General features: G+C 43.9%; 1 protein-coding gene across 9 annotated transcripts in view; it reads left to right on the top strand.

Moving 5' to 3' along the window:
* The window catches only part of ARHGEF10L (Rho guanine nucleotide exchange factor 10 like), a 180,010-nt gene that overhangs the window by 23,751 nt on the left and 131,583 nt on the right, over positions 1-24,676 (top strand). For all 9 annotated transcript variants that reach the window (XM_030222304.1, XM_030222303.1, XM_030222307.1 and 6 more), the window contains exons 2-3: positions 16,778-16,863; positions 20,560-20,805. In XM_030222304.1, coding sequence (XP_030078164.1) covers positions 16,821-16,863; positions 20,560-20,805 — 289 coding nt within the window. In that variant the 5' untranslated portion in view covers positions 16,778-16,820. The remainder of the gene's footprint in view (positions 1-16,777; positions 16,864-20,559; positions 20,806-24,676) is intronic.

Raw genomic sequence — 24,676 nt, 5'->3', positions numbered from 1 at the left:
TTTAGACTACTGTAATCTGCTTCTTGCTGGCCTCCCACTTAGTCACCTCTCCCCTCTCCAGTCGGTTCAAAACTCTGCTGCCCGTCTCATCTTCCGCCAGGGTCGCTTTACTCATACTACCCCTCTCCTCAAGACCCTTCACTGGCTCCCTATCCGTTTTCGTATCCTGTTCAAACTTCTTCTACTAACCTATAAATGTACTCACTCTGCTGCTCCCCAGTATCTCTCCACACTCGTCCTTCCCTACACCCCTTCCCGTACACTCCGCTCCATGGATAAATCCTTCTTATCTGTTCCCTTCTCCACTACTGCCAACTCCAGACTTTGCGCCTTCTGTCTCGCTGCACCCTACGCCTGGAATAAACTTCCTGAGCCCCTACGTCTTGCCCCATCCTTGGCCACCTTTAAATCTAGACTGAAAGCCCACCTCTTTAACATTGCTTTTGACTCGTAACCACTCGCCTCCACCTACCCTCCTCTTTTCCTTCCCGTTCACATTAATTGATTTGCTTACTTTATTTTTTGTCTATTAGATTGTAAGCTCTTTGAGCAGGGACTGTCTTTCTTCTATGTTTGTGCAGCGCTGCGTACGCCTTGTAGCGCTATAGAAATGCTAAATAGTAGTAGTAGTAGGTAATTACATTTGCTGACAACACAAAGTTACTCAAAGCTGTTAAATCGCAAGAGGATTGTGAAAAATTACAAGAGGCGTCTAAATGGCAGATGATGTTTAATTTGAGCAAGTTCAAAGTGAGGCATTATTCTATGTGCATACAGTGTCCCATAGTAGTTTCCCTTTTTCTTAATAAATGCTACAGTATACATCACATCTCATGGCTTGTCTTCAGCAGTGGCTTCCTTCTTGCCACCTCCCATAAAGGCCATCATCGGTGGAGTAATCTTGAATTTATTTAATCATCAACATTTTCTCCAGTCTCAGCTGAAACCTTCACAGGATGGCTGATGAATGCATGTAAGAGTCTCCCAGTGGAGGCAACGGAGCCAGAATGGGAATGAAAGCTTGAGATAAGTTCAGAGGTTCTCTATTTACTGACATGTGACCATCTGCTTAATGTCCCCAAGGATCCCCAAAGTGAGTTATGATCATGAAGATGTCACTCAACTCGCATGTCCCATCTCTATACCCTGGTTTACAGTATAGCAGTTCTGATACTGTCATCCAGACAAAATCCATCCCCATGCCAGTTCCCGGACACATAATCATCCTACAGTGCTTGCAGCTAGGTATCTCCACCTCGGATCCTCTTTGGTTCCATTAATCCTCAAAAGCTTAGCTGTTCCTTCACCTTCTTATGCAAGCTGAGCAGGTTATTCTCCAAGCAAAGCTCCAAAACGGGAGGCTATTCCATCGCTTTGTGGCAAAGCAGGAAATTGCACCATTTCATGTCCTTTTCAACTGTTCCTCCCCCCCACCCAAAAAAAACAGGGACAGCCAGCAGTGACTGCTGTGAAAACCTCTATACTCCATTCGACATGTTACGAGAAGGAAAATCTGGCAAGTACATGGAGTGGTAGAGGCCGATATATGGGAACACTAGTACTTAAATATAGGCCTCTGCTCCACTGGTAGCAACTGTAGTTTACAAAGAATGGGGGATAGATGATCAGAGTTTTTCTTACTCTCAGCTTGACAGACTGCTCTGTTCTGAAGCTATGCTGTACTATGTAAGCCACATTGAGCCTGCAAATAGGTGGGATACAAATGTAACAAATAAAAAAAATTGTCGGATGTTTTTCTGAGAAGATGGTGCTTATTTTCTCTTTGGCGTTCATGAACATAACTGTGATGATACACTCATTACAGATATTGGAATGTTTGACTCTTGATTTAGGCATCCTTGCTGAAACATGACCGTGTCGAATCCGATTCCTTCTGCTGTTTCACTGATTTATAGAAGCTTGGACTGTCTTTTATTTGATTTGATTTTATGAATAAATTGAGGTCGAATTATCTATACCCCTTGGACTCTTTGGTTTTCTCGTTTGACCTTGCTCTGTTTTAGCTGGAAAAGAGAAGTGTGTAGATGGACCTAGCTATTGTATAGTGCTTTCTGCATGCAGTGTAGGAGTGGAACGGGCAATTGTGTAACGGTAGCTGTTATAAGGATTTTCTAAAACCCTGTCCCACAAATTTCAATCCGAGATCTATCGCTCCTGCAACTAACAAGCAAGGAAACAGGTCAATTATTTTAAAAATAAACTCTATTTACAAGCGAATAAAGTAACTAAATACAAACGCGAGTAACTAAGAATTTTATGCAAGGCAACTCAGGAAAGTAAAAGACAAATGTTCTTATCAAAGAGAGTGAATGCACTCTAAGCCCTGGACTAGGCCCTGAAGTCAGGCCTGCTATTATTACCCTCTAGCAATAATACCAATATGTAGTGTAATGGGACCCAGTGTTTGCGATTAGAATCCCCTCTCTCCGCTTTTAAGGCCCAACTTAAGGCTTATTTAATTGCCATTTCTTTTGGCTCCACCCCCACTTCACTGACCGCTGGCTTGGATAGGGCTACATAGTGTCGTCTCTCCTCGCTTATCTCCTCTGATTCTTGTTACTATTCATACCCATCTCTCTGGGTCCCTTCTGTCTCTTTTGTAGTTCCATTTCTTTTCTAATGTAACAAAGTATTTTTAGATATTGTAAACTGCCTAGATGGAATGTTCCTCCAGGCAATAGAACTGAGGGTAGCAGGTGATGTCAGTGCAAGACACCAGATGAATAGCTGGATGCAGAAGGTCCCTGACAGGCCTCCGCAGTGCAGCAGAGAAGATGGCTGGTAGAAGAGTGAAGCGGTGGTAATTCAGATCGAATGGAGAAAAAAAATCGGCTGCAGCCCTGGATGGTCTTTGGAGAGACCTTTTATGCTGTTCTGGATGTTCTGTGTCTCTGAAGTTTCAGTTCTGGGAATCCAGGAAGACCCCTAGGCACCAAAATGTCTGGAACATTCCAAACTAGATGTCCCTGTAATAAATACATGATGCCTTAATTGATCCAGTCCAGTGGGCACAAGCAGTGCAGTAATGTAGTAGCTAGATGGTTGCTTCATCAAGTATTCCACAAGCAATTCTGGGTTTCTTTGTCAAACCGGGTGAAAAGTCACTCTGCATTAAAGTAATTTCCAGAAGCATCGAATCCAGAAGGATGCTATCGGGTTGTGCCTCAGGTTCCGGTTGCGTTTATTTGATATACTGCCAGGGAACTACAACATCACAGTGGTTTACAATATCAACATTAGGAGAGTCATTGCAGGAAAGAACTACAAAATATTGACAGGACAACTATAGTAAGAAAAGGAAAGGGAAAAAGACAGGGAGGGGAGGAAAGGAGGGAAAGGGGTAAGGAAAAAAGGAAAGACTTACATCTAGTGGGTCTTGCATCTGGAACTCACTGCCGCAGAGCCAGGGGTAAAAAAAAAAAAGGAGGGGTCTGTGAGGTCAGGCAGCACATCCATAATCTGCCTAAAAAGGTGGGTTTTGAGGGCAGCTCTGAACTCCGAGTGGGAGCACATTCCAAAAGGTGGTTCCAGTGATTGAGAACATTATTTTGAGGAAAGTAAGTAAGGGGGAAATAGGTTCTGTTATAGGTAGGGCCTAGACCATTAGAAGGGGACAGACTTACCCCGCTGAACTTGTTCAAGCTACAGAGGTGGTTACCGTGTATAGTTCAAACTCCTCTTATTGACTTACAAGTGCATTCACTCTGCAGCTCCTCAGTACCTCTCCACTCTTATCTCTCCCTACACTCCTCCCCGGGAACTCTGTTCATTGGGTAAATCTGTCTTATCTGCACCGTTCTCCTCCACTGCCAAATCCAGACTCCGTTCCTTTTATCTTGCTGCACCATATGGCTGGAATAGACTTCCTGAGTTGATACATCAGGCTCTCTGGCCATCTTCAAATTTAGGCTAAAAACCCATCTTTTTGATGCTGCTTTTAACTCCTATTCACTTGTTCAGTACCCATGTCTGTTTTATCATTCCCACCTTAAGTAATTTGTTTATCCCCTTATTTGTCCTGTTTGTCTGTCTTGTAGATTGTAAACTCTGTTGAGCATGGACTGTCTCTTACATGTTCAGTGTACAGCGCTGTGCACGTCTAGTAGTGATATAGAAACAGTAGTAGTAGTAGTCTTTGGGATTCCGGAATCTTGCTACCCTTTGTCCTTATCCCTTATTTGTCCTGTTTGTCTGTCTTGATTAGATTGTAATCTCTGTTGAGCAGGGACTGTCTCTTACATGTTCAGTGTACAGCACTGTGAATGTCTACTAACGCTACAGAAATGATAGGTAGTAGTAGTTTCCACAACCCTTTCTGTGAAAATGTATTTCCTGACATTGCACCTCTCACCCTGCAACCTCAACTCATGACCTCTTGTTCCACCTCTTTCCCATCTATGAAAAAGATTAGTTTGCGTATTAATACCTTTTTAAGTATTTAATTATCTGTATCATATCCTCCTATCCTTTCTTTCCTCTAGGGTAGACATGTTTCAGGTCTTGAAGTCTCTTCTCATATGTCTTTTGGCACAAGCCCCATAGTGATGCTAAATATATGTAACAGAGTGAAATTCCATGACTGATGTTTAAAAGAATTGTTGGCCATGGCATTTGAATGTTAATCTGGTACAATATTTTAAATGTAATTGACCCCTGCAGTGACCAAAACATGGTGTTTGGTTTATTGGAGAATTGTCTATACCACAGATAACTTATGCCGGGTACTTGTGACCTGGATTGGCCACTGTTGGAAGCAGGATACTGGGCTAGATGAGCTATTGGTATGACCCAGTATGGCTATTCTTATGTTCACCTTTTGACATAATTCATTAAGGTGCTGAACAGAGCAACAGTCAGATAAAATAAGGGGAAAAGGAGAGGAGGATCCAAGATGGTGGCGATACAGGTTGGCTGTTAAGAATGCTCTCTTTGTGGTTTTCTTAGTTCCTGAACATTACCTTCTATTTGTGATTGACCATGCCAAAGAGGAAGGGAAAGCTAAAGGGACTTCCCCTCCCGAAGGTAGAAACTCCTCATACTCGGCAGACTTCTATAACAGCCTTTGCTATTCTTTTCCCGAAATTGGGCGTTTCTGCTTCCGAGACTAGGAAGAGTCCCGGATTGGAAAGCGTTTCATCGCTTAGCCTGGCGAGGCCAGCAACCCCTCCACTCCTGCAACCGGACGCAGTTAATGTACCGATTCTTCACTTAATGGAAGAATTGAAGGGGAAGCATACTGCATCTTCGGAAGCGTTGGGGAAGATTGCTGCTGTAGGTTTAACCCCACAGCCCTTTCTGGAGGGGACCCAGCATTTCTTGGATATGGAGTCAGAGGAAGCAACTGAGGAAGTTAGTTCTTCAGCTTATACTACAGACGAAATTGCTCTTTGTGTCTCTGTAATTCAGCCATTTGTGAGACCACAAGAAATTTCGCTGAAATCAATATGGACTACCCTTGAAACCTTGCATAAGATTTGTACTTCCTTTGTTTCAGTTGCCTTAAATAACGCTGTGCAAATTAGAAAGGCAAAGAAATTTACTGAAACTATTACTATTAACCAAACTAAGCTAGAAGCTGAGGTGACTAAATTACAGGAGAATCAAACTCAGTTTGCAAGAGATAGACTTTTGTTTCATCATCAGGTGGAAAATTTGGAGAATTCAATGAGAAATTTAAACTTATGAATACTTAATTTTCCATACTCGAGATTTGTTTCACCTAGAGACAAGTTTCATAAATTTTTAAAGGAGAACTTTAAATATCCAGAGAATTCTTTTCCACCAGTACAAAAATTATATTATATAATGACATTGAAATTAGAGGAAGTTCAGGAGAAACAGGATGAGCAATGTTCACAAGAAACTTCACTGGATAGTTTGGATGTTTGTACATTGATAGAACAGACGGTGGAGGAAGTTAAAACTAGAGCTTCACTCTTAGTTTCTTTCGTGTTCTTACCAGTGGCGTAGCCACAGGTGGGCCTGGGTGGGCCGGGGCCCACCCATCAATAGCACATGTTTAGCAGTAGCTGGTGGGGATCCCAAGCTCCGCCAGCTGAAGACTTCCCCCTGATGGTAATGAAAACGCTACTCTCTATGATACTGGCACCTGCGCATGCTCAGTTTTCAGTGTATGCCTGCTATAGACGGCCAAGGTGGAAAGAAGTTTTTTCCCACCAGCTGAGATATTTTTTCGTGGTGGTGGGGGAGGGAGAACACTTGGTGCCCACCCACTTCTTGCCCAGGCCCACCCAAAATCTGTTGTCTGGTTACGCCCCTGGTTCTTACAAGACAAAGAAGCTTTATTGAGACTATATTTTCAAAAATCTCAACCTAGGAGGAAAAATTCATATTTTTCCCTATATGTCTAAATGGACTCAGGAAAGGAGGAAGAAATTTATAGGACTGAGACAAGAGGTGTTATCACTAAATGCTTGCTTTCAACTTTGTTTTCCCTGTAAATGAATTCTTTTTTTTCAAAGATAAGAAATATGTGTTTTTTTAACCTCTCCAATTATGCAGCTTTTTGAATTCACAGGGTAGCACAGGTGACAGTCCAATTGTTTAACTGATCAACATATAATTAAGGGAAGATTACCTGTATTTTCTTCTTATAATTTTCTTTTAGTTCAACTTCCTTTGGAATATCATTATGGATCCTCCATAATTGTAGAATACTTAACCAAGTTTTTCTTTGTGTTTTGTAATTATTTCCTTAAGTTTAAATATTTTTCTTAATATCTTGGTGTTATTTCTTTCAAAGATATATTTTTTGGTTCATTTTCGAAAGAGAAGGACGCCCATCTTTCGACATAAATCGGAAGATAGACGTCCTCACAGAAACGTCCAAATCGGTATAATCGAAAGCTGATTTTGGACGTCTCCAACTGCACTCCATCGCAGGGATGGCCAAAGTTCAAGGGGGCGTGTCGGAGGCGTAGCGAAGGTGAGACTTGGGCGTGCCTAACACTTGGACGTCCTTGACCCATAATCGAAAAAAAGAAGGACGTCCCTGATGAGCACTTGGATGTTTTCACCCGGACCTGTTTTTTTATGATTAAAGGTGCCCGAAATGACCAGATGACCACCGGAGAGAATCGGGGATGACCTCCCGTTACTCTCCCAGTGGTCACTAACCCCCTTCCACACTCAAAAAACGTCTGTAAAAATATGTCGTGCCAGCCTCAGATGTCATACTCAGGTCCATGACAGCAGTATGCAGGTCCCTGGAGCAGTTTTAGTGGGTGAGTGCACTTCAGACAGGTGGACCCAGCACTATCCCCCCCACCCCACCTGTTACGTTTGTGGAGGAACAACGAGCCCCCCAAAACCCACTACAAACCCACTGTACCCACATCTAGGTGCCCCCTTCACCCGTAAGGGCTATGGTAGTGGTGTACAGTTGGGGATAGTGGGTTTTGGGGAGCTCAGCACACAAGGTAAGGGAGCTATGTTCATGGGAGCATTTTATGAAGTCCACTGCAGTGCCCCCTAGGGTGCCCGGTTGCTGACCTGGCATGTCAGGGGGACCAGTGCACTACAAATGTTGACTCCTCCCAAGACCAAATGGCTTGCATTAGGACGTTTCTGAGATGGACGTCCTTGGTGTCGAAAATCGCCGAAAACCAGAAACATCCATGTCTATGGACATCCAAAACTAGGGACAGCGAAATTTAAGGATTTGAATGTCCCTTGTGGTATTTTCGAAATGAAAGATGGACGTCCATCTTGTTTTGAAAATATGGGTTTCCCCGCCCGTGAATTGGGACGTTTTGCAAGGACGTCCAAATCGAAACTTGGACGTCCCTTTCAAAAATGCCCCTCCACGTCTTTGTAAATTTAATTGCGTAAATAAAAAAAAATAAGGGGAAAGGAGAGTCAGTGGAAATCTATAAGGGGAAAGACCATACTGCACCCTTCTATAACCCAATTTTAAAATAACCCACAATGGAAGTTAAGAGGGTATTTTCAGTAGCGTACGGGCATATACATGCATGAATGTTAGCACCTAGTTTATGGAATTACCTTCATGACGTTAAGCATAATGATAGCCGGGGATGGTAAGACAAGCAAGTTCAATGGATAAGAAAGTGAGGACTGCGCAAAAAGGATCTCAGGAAGTCTTTAATATCAACAGCTAAAAGACGACCCGACACGGCCGTGTTTCGGCACATAGGCCTGCATCAGGGGTCTATTGGATCTCTTGTGTTGTGGCTAATAGCTTAACCAAGAGGGGTATAGCTGTGTGGCTTCTGTACGTTAAAAGAGCTCAATGCTGCAGAACGCCCTGATGGTGAAACTCTTCTGTGACATCAATGAAGTAAACAGTTATCAGACTCTGAGGAAAATGATCTGGTCAGGCAATATGGGACAAGAAGTTTGGCTAAGTAAAAGAAGTCTCTGTATAAAGTGCTCTGTGAATTAAAATATGAATTTTAAATTGGACTTCATTAAAGACAGGAAACCAATGTTGAGCCATCAGTAGTACAGAGACATGATTGAGTGGAAAGGGAAAGAGAAATGGGACTTGATATACCGCCTTTCTGTGGTTTTTGCAACTACATTCTAAGCGCTTTACATAGTATATACAGGTACTTATTTGCACCTGGGACAATGGAGGATTAAGTGACTTGCCCAAGGTCACAAGGAGCTGCAATGGGAATTGAATCCAGTTCCCCAGGATCAAGGTCCGCTGCACTAACCACTAGGCTACTCCTAATGGTTAGTGCAGTGGGCTGAGATCCTGGGGAAGTGGGTTCAGTTCCCATTGCAGCTCCTTGTGACCTTGGGCAAGTCACTTAACCCTTCATTGCTCCACTAGAGACAGAGAAAGCACCTGCACGTAATAAAAATGTAAACTGCTCTGATTTGATCACAGAAAGGCAGTATATCAAATCCCATTACCACTACGAGCACTGTGGATGATCCAAATGGCAATATTCTGTACAAATTGTAACTACGTAAAGTATGGCAGATAAACACCATTGAAGAGAGAGAGTTACAGTAATCGAGGCAGCTCAAACCAACAGATCATTAGGGTCTAGAAAACTAAGTGAATTCAACAGAGTGACAGAATCAGAGCAGACTGGAAGAGTAGTAGTAATAACAGCTAGAATTGATCAGTCTTCTTCTCTCTCCCTGCCATCTTCAGGTACTATCTCTGCACTCTTTTCTTTCTTTTTTTTTTTTTTTCATTGGTGACTGAAGCTGCACTAGAGAGAAGAGCTGGGGAATAATTATGTCTCTATTCTCCTTTGTCATACGAGTCACTGCATGTCCTACAAATAGCTTGTAATCCGGTCTGACCAACCCAGCGGCTTTTAGAGGAAACGCAAACTACTCAGCCCCATACCACCTCCCTGTGACTCTGATTGTTGTGTAACACTGAGACAGGGTGTGCACTTAGGCTGTTACTAATAACACAAGTCTACTCAGAAAGAAGCCTCAGGCTGAAGAGTGAATAAAGAAACACTACCTCATCTGGGAAAAATCCACACTTGTGATTATAATTAGAATAGCTGTTTAAGGAAACTTTACTTGGTAATTCTTTGTCATATCAGGGTCATGTTACTGGAAGTTTGGTGCTTGTTCAAATGTTTTATGCTCTAAAATAGACAATAATATATTCTGGACTGAGGTGCAGTGAGGGTCCAAGAAGTGGAGCTGTGTTCACATGCAAGGTGCAAAACTGGATTCAAAAGGATTCACCAAGGCACACAGTGCAGAAACTGGAGCAGGGTGACATTCAAGCTGTATGAACTATGAAGCATAGCTGGTATTCTACTGAGATGTGCTATTTTATTTATTCTCTCTCTCTCTCTCTCATATTAACTGAGGGTCCAGTAGCAAGGCAGCTACCCAAACGTAAAAAAAAGCACACTGAAAGAGCAAGCATCACCTCCCAGTTTCATTGCCCAGCCCTCAAAGTACAATCCCCCCTTGATGGCCTGACCACCCCCACCCTGACGGGACTCACCTAGGGGGTCCCTTGTTAGTCTAGCAGCACTTAGAGAAATCAGTCCCTGTCTGCTTCCGCCCTGTGTGGATCTGGGTTTCAAAGTGGCCATCCTGACTCCTTGCAGTAATTTTGCAGTACAACCACTAGGGGTCCTCTTTCTATATAAAGGAAACCCCTTATATAGAAGGACAACCCCTAGCAGTAGTTCTGGGGGATTAGGGCTAGGGGTCCGGGTGGCCGTTCTGAAACCCAGAACCAGAAAGGGCAGGAGCAAAAGGGGACTCACTAGCTCCATTCTGCTAATAGTAGGGGACCCCAGGGAGTAGGGTTGGGTGGAAGAGGGTCAAGCTATGCTATTAATTTAGGTATTTCTGTCCCTTAAAGAGTTTTGAGGAGCTGCACAACAGTCCAGAACTCTCACTAATACAAAATACAAATCTCTCCTAACTAAAATAAATTCTTGCTAATGGAATTACTGTCTGGTCAGATATATATTGTAACCCAAACTCTCCATCTACCTCTGTAACTGATCCTATGCACTGTAAAGTTGCTTTACCTATTGTTGAAATATGCAGATTTTAATTTGCCTATGAAATTGTATATAGTTTCATTTTAGTCAAACGTCTTTTGAGAACCTGTTTCAGAACTGGGATGTCAAAGCCTTCAGTGCCTGATTTATACTTGATATCAACGTAAAACAGTTTGCAGAAGAAATCTTGTTCCAGAGTCAAAACTTTATTTTAACTGTATTTATTTCTAAAATGCTGAATCTGTTAGATTCTTTAAAACTAAAGGCAAATATTATCAATTCCCTCTACAAAACAATTCACGTAGAAGTGCTAAGTGTGCAGCCATTTTCCTTTGGCTGTTGCTAGCAGCCTTTGATCTCACAGGCCTGATCTGAATTTTCAACTTTAAAAGGTCTGTTTCTTTCAGAATATTTAAAGCCTTAACCCTGCATTTGCCAACTAGTAAGATTGTGAACTCCACAGAGTGGACAGCAGTGCCATCTAGTGAAATATTGCCTATCTAATTTCCGACACAAAAAAATGTGCATTGGGCTCAAAAATCAATCAAGTATCCCAGTGGTGTGTGGGAGAGGAAACCATAACCCCCATAAACCAAAGAGAAGGCAAAAGTGCAAGAGGTCAAACACCTCACTGCCACACTAAAACTACCCCCAGACCACCCTTGGGAACTGTAGGACTGGTGAATGCCAGATCAGCTGCAAAGAAATACTCTGTGATCCATGATGCCATAAATGAACAGCATCTTGACATCCTAGGAATAAGTGAAACCTGGCTAAATGAAAGTGGGGGTTTACCACTGGCTGAACTATGCCCAACAGGTTTCTACATCCAACATCAACCAAGACCAGGAAGACAGGGTGGAGGGGTAGCAGTATTGATTCGGGACACAATCAAACTGCGCAGAATATCCATCCCTCAGCTACATGGATCAGAATCTCTTTTAATCCAACTTGAAGAGAAGAAGCCAATCTGGCTGCTAATGATTTACACCTCGTAACAACACATTATCTGTGCAAGAACTCCTAGACCTGATTACTCAAGTGACCCTGAATTACCCTAGGCTGGTGATCGTGGGAGACTTCAATCTACACATCAAAACCCCAGATACTACTACAGCTGCCTTTCTGGACACGATGACAGCACTAGGATTTACACAAGTTATCAATTCTCCAACCCACGAAAAGGGCACATACTAGACCTGTATTCTACAAAGGGGTGGATATCCCAGAATTCTGGGATAACAGTATTGAAATAACACCCCTATCAGACCATTTTCTAATTAAATTCTCCATAAGTGACCACCTAAAACAAATGGCACCTCCCAGAGTTTGAAAGGAGATCAGAGACAAAAAAAAAACAGCTGACCTCTAAGAATTTCTTAGAGGCTTTGGACTATCCACATGTGGATGAAAAGACAACAACAGTGTCAGAACAAGTTGACATTTGGAATACACACTTAGCCAAGACCTTAGAGAAAACAGCACCACTAAAAAGGTCTTATGCCCCACTCACAAACGCTCACCTTGGTTTTCTCCAGAACTTCGGATCCTTAAGTACATAAGTAATGCCACACTGGGAAAAGACCAAGGGTCCATTGAGCCAGCATCCTGTCCACGACAGCGGCCAAGCCAGGCCAAGGGCACCTGGCAAGCTTCCCAAATGTACAAACATTCTATACATGTTATTCCCGGAATTGTGGATTTTTCCCAAGTCCATTTAGTAGCGGTTTATGGACTTGTCCTTTAGGAAACCGTCTAACCCCCTTTTAAACTCTGCCAAGCTAACCACCTTCACCACATTCTCCGGCAATGAATTCCAGAGTTTAATTACGCGTTGGGTGAAGAAAATTTTCTCCGATTTGTTTTAAATTTACTACACTGTAGTTTCATCGCATGCCCCCTAGTCCTAGTATTTTTGGAAAGCGTGAACAGACGCTTCACATCCACCTGTTCCACTCCACTCATTATTTTATATACCTCTATCATGTCTCCCCTCAGCCGTCTCTTCTCCAAACTGAAAAGCCCTAGCCTCCTTAGTCTTTCTTCATAGGGAAGTCGTCCCATCCCTGCTATCATTTTAGTCGCCCTTCGCTGCACCTTTTCCAATTCCACTATATCTTTGTTGAGATGTGGCAACCAGAATTGAACACAATACTCAAGGTGCGGTCGCACCATGGAGTGATACAACGGCATTATAACATCCTCAGACCTGTTTTCCATACCTTTCCTAATAATACCCAACATTCTATTCGCTCTCCGAGCCGCAGCAGCACACTGAGCAGAAGGTTTCAGTGTATTATCGACGACGACACCAAGATCCCTTTCTTGGTCCGTAACTCCTAACTTGGAACCTTGCATGACGTAGCTATAATTCGGGTCCTTTTTTCCCACATGCATCACCTTGCACTTGCTCACATTAAACATCATTTGCCATTTAGCCGCCCAGTTTCCCAGTCTCGTAAGGTCCTTCTGTAATTTTTCACAATCCTGTCGCGAGTTAACGACTTTGAATAACTTTGTGTCATCAGCAAATTTAATTACCTCGCTAGTTACTCCCATCTCTAAATCATTTATAAATATATTAAAAAGCAGCGGTCCTAGCACAGACCCCTGAGGAACCCCACTAACTACCCTTCTCTATTGTGAATACTGCCCATTTAACCTCACTCTCTGTTTCCTATCCTTCAACCATTGAACCTGACTTAAACGTGAAGGACGAAAACTGGAAAGGAGATGGCGCAAATCTCGCCTGGATGAAGATTAAACTGTAGGAAGCACATGGTAAAGTACCATCAAGCATTAACAGCAACCAAAAAACAGTATTTCTCACAATGCATTGCACAGGCTGCCAATTCAACCAAGCAGTTGTTCAGTATAGTAAACAGCCTACTGCAGCCCCCACAACAGAACCAGCCTGCCCAGTCTAAACTGAATTGCAGTGATTTTGCTGCATACTTTGCCAACAAAATTAATAGTCTCCACCAGGATTCACTGGCAATCTCACCTAGTCCCCAACTAGTCAACGAGGGGTGAACAAACTCGCTCCCTCCTGACAGAGATGGGTGGGACACTTTTAACCCAATGACAGAGGAGAGCCTTGACAAAATCTTAAGAGACCTTTGACCAACTACCTGCACCCTCGATCCCTGCCCATCAAAAATAGTGCCGCAGGCAAGTATGGGGCCTCATAGAAGGCGCCACAAAAATTGTGAACACCTCTCTTTCTAATGGGCAACTACCAACAGCATTAAAAAGGGCAGTGGTTCTCCCTCTGCTGAAGAAAAACAACCTTGACCAGGACAAATTGAAAGTTACAGGCCAGTATCCAACATCCCATTTCTAGGGAAACTCATAGAGCAAACAGTCTGTGTTCAACTTAATGATTAGTTAGAAAAGAGAAACTGGCTAGATCCATGTCAATCTGGATTCAGAACTGGTTATGGTACAGAAACGGTCCTTGTATCCCTACTAGATGATCTTCACAGAAACCGAGACAAGTGATTCACCTCGATGTTAGTATTGCTTGATTTCTCTGCAGCTTTTGACACCGTGGATCATGATATCATGCTAGCACGACTGACAGAAACAGGTTTGTTTTTGTTACATTTGTACCCCGTGCTTTCCCACTCATGGCAGGCTCAATGCGGCAGGCAATGGAGAGTTAAGTGACTTGCCCAGAGTCATAAGGAGCTGCCTGTTCCGGGAATCGAACTCAGTTCCTCAGTTCCCCAGGACCAAAGTCCACCACCCTAACCACTAGGCCACAAGTATCAATGGAACAGTACTTGCTTGGTTCAGATCCTACCTATCAGACAGGCAACAATCCATAATATTTGGCAGCAACTCATCACCACTGTGGACACTGACCTGCGGGGTACCACAAGGATCGATACTGCCACCTGTTCTGTTCAATATCTACCTCAAACTATTAGCTGAGCTGATTCGGTCAATGGACACTCAGTTCTACATTTATGTGGATGATGTGCAGCTACTCATACCCATTGAACCTGACTTACCTACAGCCTTGAATAAACTGATTACTTGTCTAACATCAATTCAAGAATGGGCTAAACACAACAAACTTTGCCTGAACCCAAGTAAAACCGAGCTTCTCTGGGTCACTAACACAAGTGGATAAATACCTGACATCAAAATCCCTTTTGGGAAGTATGAACTCCCCCTCAAATCACAAGTCAGAAACCTTGGAATACAGTTAGATTCAACACTTACTCGATTCCCCAAATCCAAGCAACCTTCAAGAGCTGCTTCTACTATTTGTGAAAGCTACGCAGCCTCTCTCCTTACATCGAGAAGGTAAATCTTATCCCAGTTGTGCATGCCATGGTAACATCAAGACTGGATTACTGCAATGCACTATACAATGGTCTGACTACAAAGGGCCTTCACCAGCTCCAGTTGACTCAGAATGCAGCAGCAAGACTCATAGAAGGTTGCAAGCGACGTGACCGTATCACACCATTTTTTCAAAAACTTCATTGGCTACCAGTACAATACAGGGCTAAATTTAAAACTCTATGTCTGATCTTCAAGGCCCTGAAAAGAAATGGCCCTGAGTACCTGAAAAATAGGATGATCCTCTCCACACCGCCAAGGACACTAAGGTCCTCCCAAGGACTTTCACTAACCACACCCTCTCCAAAAGACATTACACGATGTGATACCCGCAAGCGAGCCTTCTCTGGAGTAACCCCCACACTCTGGAATGCACTTCCTGAAAGGCTGCGCTTAACAAAAGACTATCTGTATTTCAGGAAGCAGGTGAAAGCTTGGCTCTTCAACCAGGCCTTTACTGGAAGAAGTAACTAACTTGGTAGTCTCACTCACACACACAAGGAGTACTCAGGCTGCATATACTGCAGCAGGACATGTTTATCCACTCCTACTCTAGCTGAGATAACATTTAACCATTTCTCTAACCTCATTTACAACTTTCTTTAAATCAGTCACCTTACTTTCTAACTCTTCCTACTTTCTTACCCTTACCCTCCTCTACCCCCACCCACCCCCTGAGCTGTTCAGATTCTCCAGTTCCTTCCTCCTGAGGTGTTTCGTGGCTTCCTTTCCTTTTCTTCTGTAGGGTGGCACCAATGAGCAATCAGTATGTGTAAAAATAATGATTCACCACTTCCAGTGCATGTTCAAAGTCTGCTAGGTTCTGCCCCTCCAAAATATGTGTGGATGCTCGAGGCACATGCTGGCACCAAAGAGTCTTTGAAAAACCAAAATATATTTTATTGATCAAAACCAAACATTTTTTCGGCTTTCAGAGATAAGAGGCTGTTCGTTTGACTTCATGTCAACATATGTTGGTTTTGGCATCTCTGGATGAGCTGTTTTTTCAAGATAGAATCAAGGTGATCGCCTGTATATTCTGTCACAGTCGCTCTCAACATTATAATCATTATACTTCAACAGTAAAGGAATTTTGTGTAGCCCCTGAAGCAGCCCTGCTGGGCGAAACACGGCCTGTGTCGGGCTATTGTATACATATTTTAATTGGTTTTGATCAATAAAATATATTTTGGTTTTTCAATGATCTGCTTCGTTTATTTTCCATCTTGGAGTTTGCAGATCGTCTGCCTTTGTGCTTTCTTGGACCAAAGAGTCTTTTGCAGACTTGCTAACTCCCCCCCCCCCCCCCCTCAATTAGACCGCCATAGGTGGAAGCTTAGTGATCCAGCTGGCCCTGAATTCATGAGGGCACATTTTTACATTCAATCCCAGACATTCAAGCACTTCTTAAGCTTTTTTAGGTCAGTTATCGTCCTGTGTACGCCCTCAAGGCTATCCACTCTGCCTGAGTTCTTGGCGTTAATCTACAAAATCCAACCTTTCCCTTTTACTTCCCCATAATATTACAAATGCAATAAATAAATATTATAAAGATATGGGGCACTTTACTAATTGCCTTTCTCTTCTCAGAGTGAGTTCCACTTATGACCACTGCCGTTGTCACTCAGCCAGTTTCTATATCAGTTTGTCACCTTGGGATTCACCCTTAGACTGCTCAGTTTATTCTTGAGTGTTCTATGTGAGACAGTTTAAACAGCTTTGATGAAATCCATATTAACCACGTCTACAGCAAATCAGTTTCTAGTCGCCCAATGTTTTGCCTATCAATATTATGAAAAGAATTACAATCCAGTACAAGCTGGCAAGAGAGATCATCATCTTTCAGTACTTCTCTGCAAAATTAGGGTCCAGTACTGCTGCTCATGATAATTTTGTCCTCTCTGATCTCTTTGCAGGCCACAGGTTTCTAGGTGGAGACGTAGCAGGACTGCTCCAGGGATGGATTCCTCTGAATCTTCCCGCTTTCAGTTTCATGCAATAGGTACTGCTAGCAAACTCTTTAATTGCTTTCTAGGGATGTGTACAGAAAAAAAATCAGCTTTGTTTTTGCATGTTCAGTCTGTTTTTTAAAATTCGTTTCACACATTTGTTTTAATAAAAACATTTTAACACATTAGAACTGTTAACAACATAAGAAGTGTCATATTGGGTTAGATAAAAGGTTCATCAAAGCCCACTATCCTGTTCCCAACAGTGGCCAATCCAGGTCTCAAGTACCTGGCAGGGTCCCAGAAAGTAGCAAGATTCTGGAATCCCAAAGAGTAGCAGGATTCCATGTGCCGACCCCAGGGATCACAAGTGGCTTTTCTGTGGTCTGAGTAGTTTGTTTGTTAGATTCTCGATATACTTTCTTTCTGTGATACAACCAAAGTGGTTTACATATTACATACAGGCACTTTCTCTGTCCCCCATGGGCTCACAATCTAAGTTTTTGTGCCTGGGGTAACGGAGAGTTAAATGTGCAGGGTCACAAGGCGCTGCAGTTTATGGACATTTCTTCCAGGACCTTGTCTAAACTATCTTTAGATCCAACAAGTATGATAATAAGTTCCACTGTATCCTCCAAGAATGAATTTGGTTAAGTAACAGGTGTTAATTGGTAGGTCAATCTAATGCACATTAAGGAGACCAATTCTATAAAGTGGTGTCTCCTTATGGAGAACAGAAGAGAAGCAGATGGTATGAAAATCAAACCCTCAATATTCAAAACCATTTAACTGAGCAGGAATGGCGCCTGGCCGGTTAAACGGCACTTAACTGGCTATCTGGCAGTCTTCAGTGGAGGATAGCTGGTTATTCCCTACTAAATACTCCTGGTTAGCGCCTAGGAGATAACCGGCTATTTCGTACAATATAGCTGGCTATCCCTTAATATTCAATCCATATTCGGCTATTCTAAGTGGCCAGGTTGAGGCACTTAAATAAACTGGTATATCTTTAGCCGGTTTATTTATTTATTCACTTATTCAGTGGAGGAGTAGCCCAGTGGGTAGTTCAGTGAGCTGAGAACCTGGGGAACTGGGTTCAATTCCCACTTCCACTACTTGTGACTCTGGGCAAGTCACTTAACCCTCCATTGTCCCAGGTACAAATAAGTACCTGTATATACTATGTAAAACACTTTCAATGTAGTTGCAAAAACTACAGAAAGGCAGTGTATAAAGCCCCATTAACAAGATTCCAGGCACAATGTCAAAGAGTAGCAACATTCCATGTGGAACCCCAAAGAATAGCAAGATTCCAGAATCCCAAAGAGTAAGGAGTAAAGGAGTAGCCTAGTGGTTAGTGCAGCAGACTTTGATCCTGGGGAACTGGATTCAATTCCCACTGCAGCTCCTTGTGACTCAGGGCAAGTCACTTTACCCTCCATTGCCCCAGGTACAAAAAATAAATGCTGGTGTATAATATGTAAACCGCTTTGATTGTAACCCACAGAAAAGCAGTAGATCAAGCCCCATCTCCTTTCCCTTTCTGTTATTTATTTATTAGGATTTATTTACCACATTTTTTAAGGAATTCACTCAAGGCAGTGTTTAAACTTAACCGGCTATCTTTGAATATCAGCATAGCTGGTTAACTTTAAACCGGCTAAAAATAAACTGGATATTTAATGCCTGTTACCGGAAATGGTCTGGTGTTGAATATCCAGGCTGACTGCTGGCCATGGGAGTTAGCCAGGATCCCTCCCATGGTCTGAATATCTGCCCCACAGTCTTATTTCCACTTTTAACTCCCAGATGTAAACAAGGTCACCCGACATGGCCGTGTTTTGCCAAATGGCTGCCTCAGGGGCAGATGAATACCAGTTGCTGTGAAATCCGAAGCCTTACCAAACTGATAAAAACAGTGTCTGCAACCTGGGTTAGCTTGTGGCGAAACATGGCCAAGGCGGGTGACCTTGTTTAGACCTGGGAGTTAAATGTGGCAAACGAAGATATTGGATTTTGTGGACCGCTTGCCTTGTGTTTTCTCAGCCTCTTTTTGGGTGCCTGAGTGCCAATTCTAGACTTCCTGTTTCTGTTATATAAAAGTACATAAGTAATGCCATACTGGGAAAAGACCAAGGATCCATCGAGCCCAGCATCCTGTCCCCGATAGCCAATCCATGTCAAGGGCACCTGGCAGCTTCCCAAACGTACAAACATTCTATACATGTTATTCCTGGAATCGTGGGTTTTTCCCAAGTCCATTTAGTAGTGGTTTATGGCCTTGTCCTTTAGGAAACCGTCCAAACCCTTTTTAAACTCTGCCAAGCTAACCGCCTTCACCACGTTCTCTGGCAACAAATTCCAGAGTTTAATTATGTGTTGGGTGAAGAAAACTTTTCTCCGATTTGTTTTAAATTTACTACACTGTAGTTTCATCGCATGCCCCCTAGTCCTAGTATTTTTGGAAAGCGTGAACAGACGCTTCACATCCACCTGTTCCACTCCACTCATTATTTTATATACCTCTATCATGTCTCCCCTTCATAGAAGGAAGGTGCATCTGTTTATGCTAATTAAATGGCACACATCTGATAATATTCTGAAAGATGTGTCCTTTGGACATGCCTCGCCAGTGGGTCACCCCTTTTGCAAGTTCACTCTGAGGTGCTTCTATGCTATCTTAGGGGTCCTTTTACGAAGCCGCTGTAGGCTCTATGTGCATTCAGTGTGCACCCAAATGAGACTACTACCAGACCAGCACGCCCTCCTGGCGGTAATTTCAGATTTGGTGTGCGCCTATAACACGTGGATGAATTATTTATTTACTAGTAAAAAAGCCCCGTTTCTGATGCAAATGAAACGGGAGCTAGCAAGGTTTTGTTCTGTGTGCATGTGGGAGTGTGTGTGTCCGTGCCCTCTGGGCTGTCTCCCCTCCCCCCTCTGAGTCCACTGTTACAGAGCCAGCGATTTGATTTCGTGCTCTGCTGTTTTCCTTCACTGACTGTGTTACAGAGAGGGCGGGGCAGACACTCATAGGGAAACCGGATATCTCGCCCCCTTCACACTTCCGGCTGGAGGCTTCATAGAACGTTGGTGTTGCTTTTTATATAGAGAGATTTACTCCTGTGCGCGGCACTTGGCGCTCACCGACTGGTCACCGTGCATATAGCGCGTGAGCCTTTACTGCTAGATCCATGGGTGGCGTTAAGGGCTCAGGCTGGTTTTGGACGTGCGCTGGTTTCATTTTTACTGCAGGCCCTTTTCCCGTCCCATTAAAAAAAAGTCATTTTTTTGTAGATGCGGTAAAACCTGGCCCAGCGCGCGTCCAATCGGTGTAGGGCATTAGTGATCTTATAGGACACACCCTGCTGTGAGTCATTTCTAGAATTAATTTACACAATTTTAAAGGTAACAAATGAAGCAGATGTGCAGTAATGAATCCAGTGTCCTGTTGTTTTCCCTAGTTACATGCATAACCCAGCAGCACAACAGCCAAGACTGGCACTGAAACCCCCAGATCACCTGCCAGGATATAATCTAGCAATGCCACTGGGAGGGCTTTGCCTTTTTCACATGTATGCACATTGGTTTGCTGTGATCAGTGGCCTGTAGAAATTAATTCACTCGGGCTCTTTCACTAGTACTTAGGGAGCATGGCTTAATTTAAGCAGGCAGTAGAAAAAGTGCAGTACCACTGTGTACCCCCTGAAGAAAAAACTTGCCTCTAACACTACTTTCTCTTCACTCAGATGACATTTTGGGTAACTGCCTCAGTGCCCTCAATGCAGAGGAAGAAGAGGAGGAGTCGGGAGAAGCCTTTGAGTTTGATGAAAGTGAAGGAGAGGAGGAAGGCTCCAGAGCAGACAGCGGCAGAGACATAAGTATCAATAAATCTGTGGCACAGACCCCCCCTATCTCTGGATCTGCTAATGACCCCCAGCACTCTGCTTCCCAAGAGACCCCACTGCCACTAAACTCCTCAGATTCTAGCCCAGGTAAGGAAGGGTCAGAGCTTTATCTGGTGTGAGGTCTCCAAAGTTGTCAGTGCATTTCCTGAGTAATTGATTGTCCCATTGTTCTTTCATGGTTTCCTTAGTTCACCACCTGTACTTATTCAGTCTGTAGGCATTATTAGTCTGTACATTATTACAAATGACATTAAGCTTGTGGCATATATGTTTTTTGTCTCTCTAGCTGTACTTATGAACTTGAGTGAGTCAATTATGTTTGTCTCCCTGTGCCTCTGTCCTTGATTCTGTGAATGAGGGAAGCCCTATTTTGCCCCCCGTCATTCAACCGAAACGGCGCTTACTAAAGTCTCCAGTGACCTGCTCCAGGCCACATCCAAAGGGTTTTATTCTATCCTCATCCTTCTTGATCTATCTGCTGCTTTTGACACAGTCGATCACAGTTTACTCCTCGATACGCTATCCTCACTTGGTTTTCAAGGCTCTGTTCTTTCTTGGTTTTCTTCTTATCTCTCCAAACGTACTTTTAGTGTATACTCTGGTGGATCCTCCTCCTCTTCTATCCCGCAGTCAGTTGGTGTACCTCAGGGATTTGTCCTGGGACCTCTACTCTTCTCCATCTATACTTCTTCGCTTGGTACTCTGATCTCATCCCATGGTTTTCAGTATCATCTTTATGCCGACGACTCCCAGATCTACCTTTCTACACCAGAAATCTCAGCAGGCATCCAGGTCAAAGTTTCAGCATGCCTGTCTGACATTGCTGCCTGGATGTTTCACCGCCATCTGAAGCTAAACATGACCAAGACTGAGCTTCTTATTTTTCCACCTAAACCGACCTCTCCTCTCCCCCCTTTCTGTATTTCTGTGGATAATACGCTTATCCTTCCCGTCTCATCAGCACGTAACCTTGGGGTCATCTTCGACTCCTCCCTCTCCTTCGCTTCACATATTCAACAGACTGCTAAAACCTGTCGTTTCTTCCTCTATAACATCACCAAAATTCGCCCTTTCCTTTCTGAGTATGCAACCAGAACCCTCATCCACACTCTTATCACCTCCCACTTAGACTACTGCAACTTGCTTCTCACAGGTCTCCCACTGAGCCATCTCTCTCCTCTTCAATCTGTTCAAAATTCTGCTGCACGACTAATATTCCGCCAGTGTCATTATGCTCATATTAGCCCTCTCCTCAAGTCACTTCATTGGCTCCCTATCCGTTTCCGCATTCATTTCAAACTCCTCTTACTGACTTACAAATGCATTCACTCTGCAGCTCCTCATTACCTCTCCACTCTCATCTCTCCCTACATTCCTCCCCGGGAACTCCGCTTACTGGGCAAATCTCTCTTATCTGCACCCTTCTCCTCCACCGCTAACTCCAGACTCTGTTCCTTCTATCTTGCTGCACCGTATGCCTGGAATAAACTTCCTGAGCTGGTACGCCAAGCCTCATCTTTGGCCATCTTCAAATCTAGGCTAAAAACCCACCTCTTCGATGCTGCTTTTAACTCCTAAACCTAACCCTTCAACTGTCCCCTATCCCTGATATGTCCTGTCTGTCCTAACCCTTATCCCTTACTTGTCCTGTCTGTCTGTCATAATTAGATTGTAAGCTGTATCGAGCAGGGACTGTCTCTCCATGTTCAAGTGTGAAGCGCTGCGTACGTCCGGTAGTGCTATAGAAATGATAAGTAGTAGTAGTAGTATATCTCTCTGTATGTCCCTTTATCTTTCTATCTTCTTGTATCTCCCTGTATCTATCTCTCTGTGTCTCCCTGTATCAGTCTGTGTTTCCCTTTTTCTCTCTGTATCTTCCTGTATCTATCTGTCTGTTTCTCCCTGTATCTGTATCATCCTGTATCTCTCCATAACTCTGTATCTCCCTGTGTTTCAGCTGTTATTAGACACTAGTAAAAAAGGCCCGTTTCTGACACAAATGAAACGGGCGCTAGCAAAGGTTTCCTCGGAGTGTGTATGTTTGGGAGAGTGTATGTGAGAGTGACTGTTTGAGAGTCAGAGTGAAAGTGTGAGTGTGTGTGTGTGAGAGAGAGAGTGAGTCTGGGTGTGAGTGTGTTTGTGAGAGAGTGTGTGTGTGAGAATGAGAGTGTGTGCAAGTGTGTATGTGAGACAGTGTGAGAGAGAGTGTGTGTGTGTGGGCGAGAGAGAGAGTGTGTGTGAGACACAGATTCTCTGTGAGAGTGAGTGTATGAGACCAAGCGAGTGTGTGAGTGACTGTGTGGCACATAGAGAGTGAATGTGATACAGTGTGAGACAGAGTGTGTGAGAGTGAGAGTCAGAAAGACATTGTATATGAGAGAGAGAGTGTGAGCCCTGCCCTCCCAATCCATGCCCATCTGTCCCCTGCCCCCTCCATTCATCCTTTTCCAGCAATTCCCCTCTCTCCCTGAGCCCTGCCCTCCCAATCCATGCCCATCCATGCTCCTCTGTCACCTGCCCCCTCCATTCATCCCTATCCAGCAATTCCCCTCTCTCCCTGAGCCCTGCCCTGCAATCCATATCCATCCATGCCCATCTGTCCCCTCCATTCATCCCTATCCAGCAATTCCCCTCTCCCTGAGCCCTGCCCTCCCAATCCATGCCCATCCATGCTCCTCTGTCCCCTGCCGCCTCCATTCATCCTTTTCCAGCAAGTCCCCTCTCTCCCTTCCATGATCCCCCTCGCATCCATGCTCCTCTCTCTCCCATGTCCCAGCCTGGCCCGCCCTCTTCTCCCCCCCCCTTCGCATCCATGCCCCCCCCCCCTTCGTATCCATGCTGTCGTTTCTCCCCTGCCCTCCCGATCCCATTGTTCAACTTTACTGCCCACCCTCTTCTCTCCCCCCAACATCCCTTTTTTTTTTCTTCTTCTTTTAAATTTACCTCCGTGGCGGTTCCGGCAGCGCAGCGTCAGGGAAGGAGGCGGCGCTCCCGACGTCTAGCCTTCCCTTCGCTGTGTTCCGCCTTCTTCTGACGTCATCCTTGACGTCAGAAGAAGGCGGAACACAGCGAAGGGAAGGCTAGAGACGTCGGGAGCGCCGCTTCCTTCCCTGACGCTGCGCTGCCGGAATTGTTTGGTTTTTTTCCGCCCTCGACGTCATGACGTTTGACGCGAGGGCGGGACAGAGACGGCTGGGTGGCTTCACACCATGAATCCACGAACCCTACAGCCAGGGAGTGTTTGAGTGGCTTCAGAACGTTGTCTTCAGAACGTTCACGGTGCGTTTTATTATATTAGATAGGAGTCTCTCCTTTTTATCTTTTCCCTTTCGGAGCTGTTATCCATGTTTATCACCCATAGTGTGTTTTAATGATTTTTTTTATGTTGTAAGGTGCTCTTGAACTTAATTGAATGGATGGAGGTAACTCAGAATAATAATACAGTCTGTTTAAGTTTTATATTGTAAAGCAGTTTGTAAATAAATTCAAGTTTTTATAATAACCAGGGAGGGGGTCCTTTTACAAACACGTACTAATTGGGTGGCAGAGCCAGTGGTTGGGAGGCGGGGATAGTGCTGGGCAGACTTGTACGGTCTGTGCCCTGAAGAGGACAGGTACAAATCAAGGTAGGGTATACACAAAAAGTAGCACATATGAGTTTATCTTGTTGGGCAGACTGGATGGACCGTGCAGGTCTTTTTCTGCCGTCATCTACTATGTTACTATGTTACTATGTAATTGATTTAGTGAACGCTAAATTCCATGCAGCCCATTATGGTCCTATGGGTGTCTTAGCATTCAGTGAGGACTCAGCACACCTTAGGTGTGTACAGTGGATTGTAAATTTTCATCATTTGTGAAAAAGCATTGTTTTCCCCAAGTCCTCTGGAGAAGGTAATTATTGTTGGTAACCTAAGAAAGGTTTGACACTATTCCAAGGGTTTTATTCAAAAAGGAC

This window comes from Microcaecilia unicolor, chromosome 13, assembly GCF_901765095.1.
Source record: "Microcaecilia unicolor chromosome 13, aMicUni1.1, whole genome shotgun sequence".
NCBI classification, from domain to species: Eukaryota; Metazoa; Chordata; class Amphibia; order Gymnophiona; family Siphonopidae; genus Microcaecilia; species Microcaecilia unicolor.
This window is presented reverse-complemented; position numbering and strand designations above follow the sequence as displayed.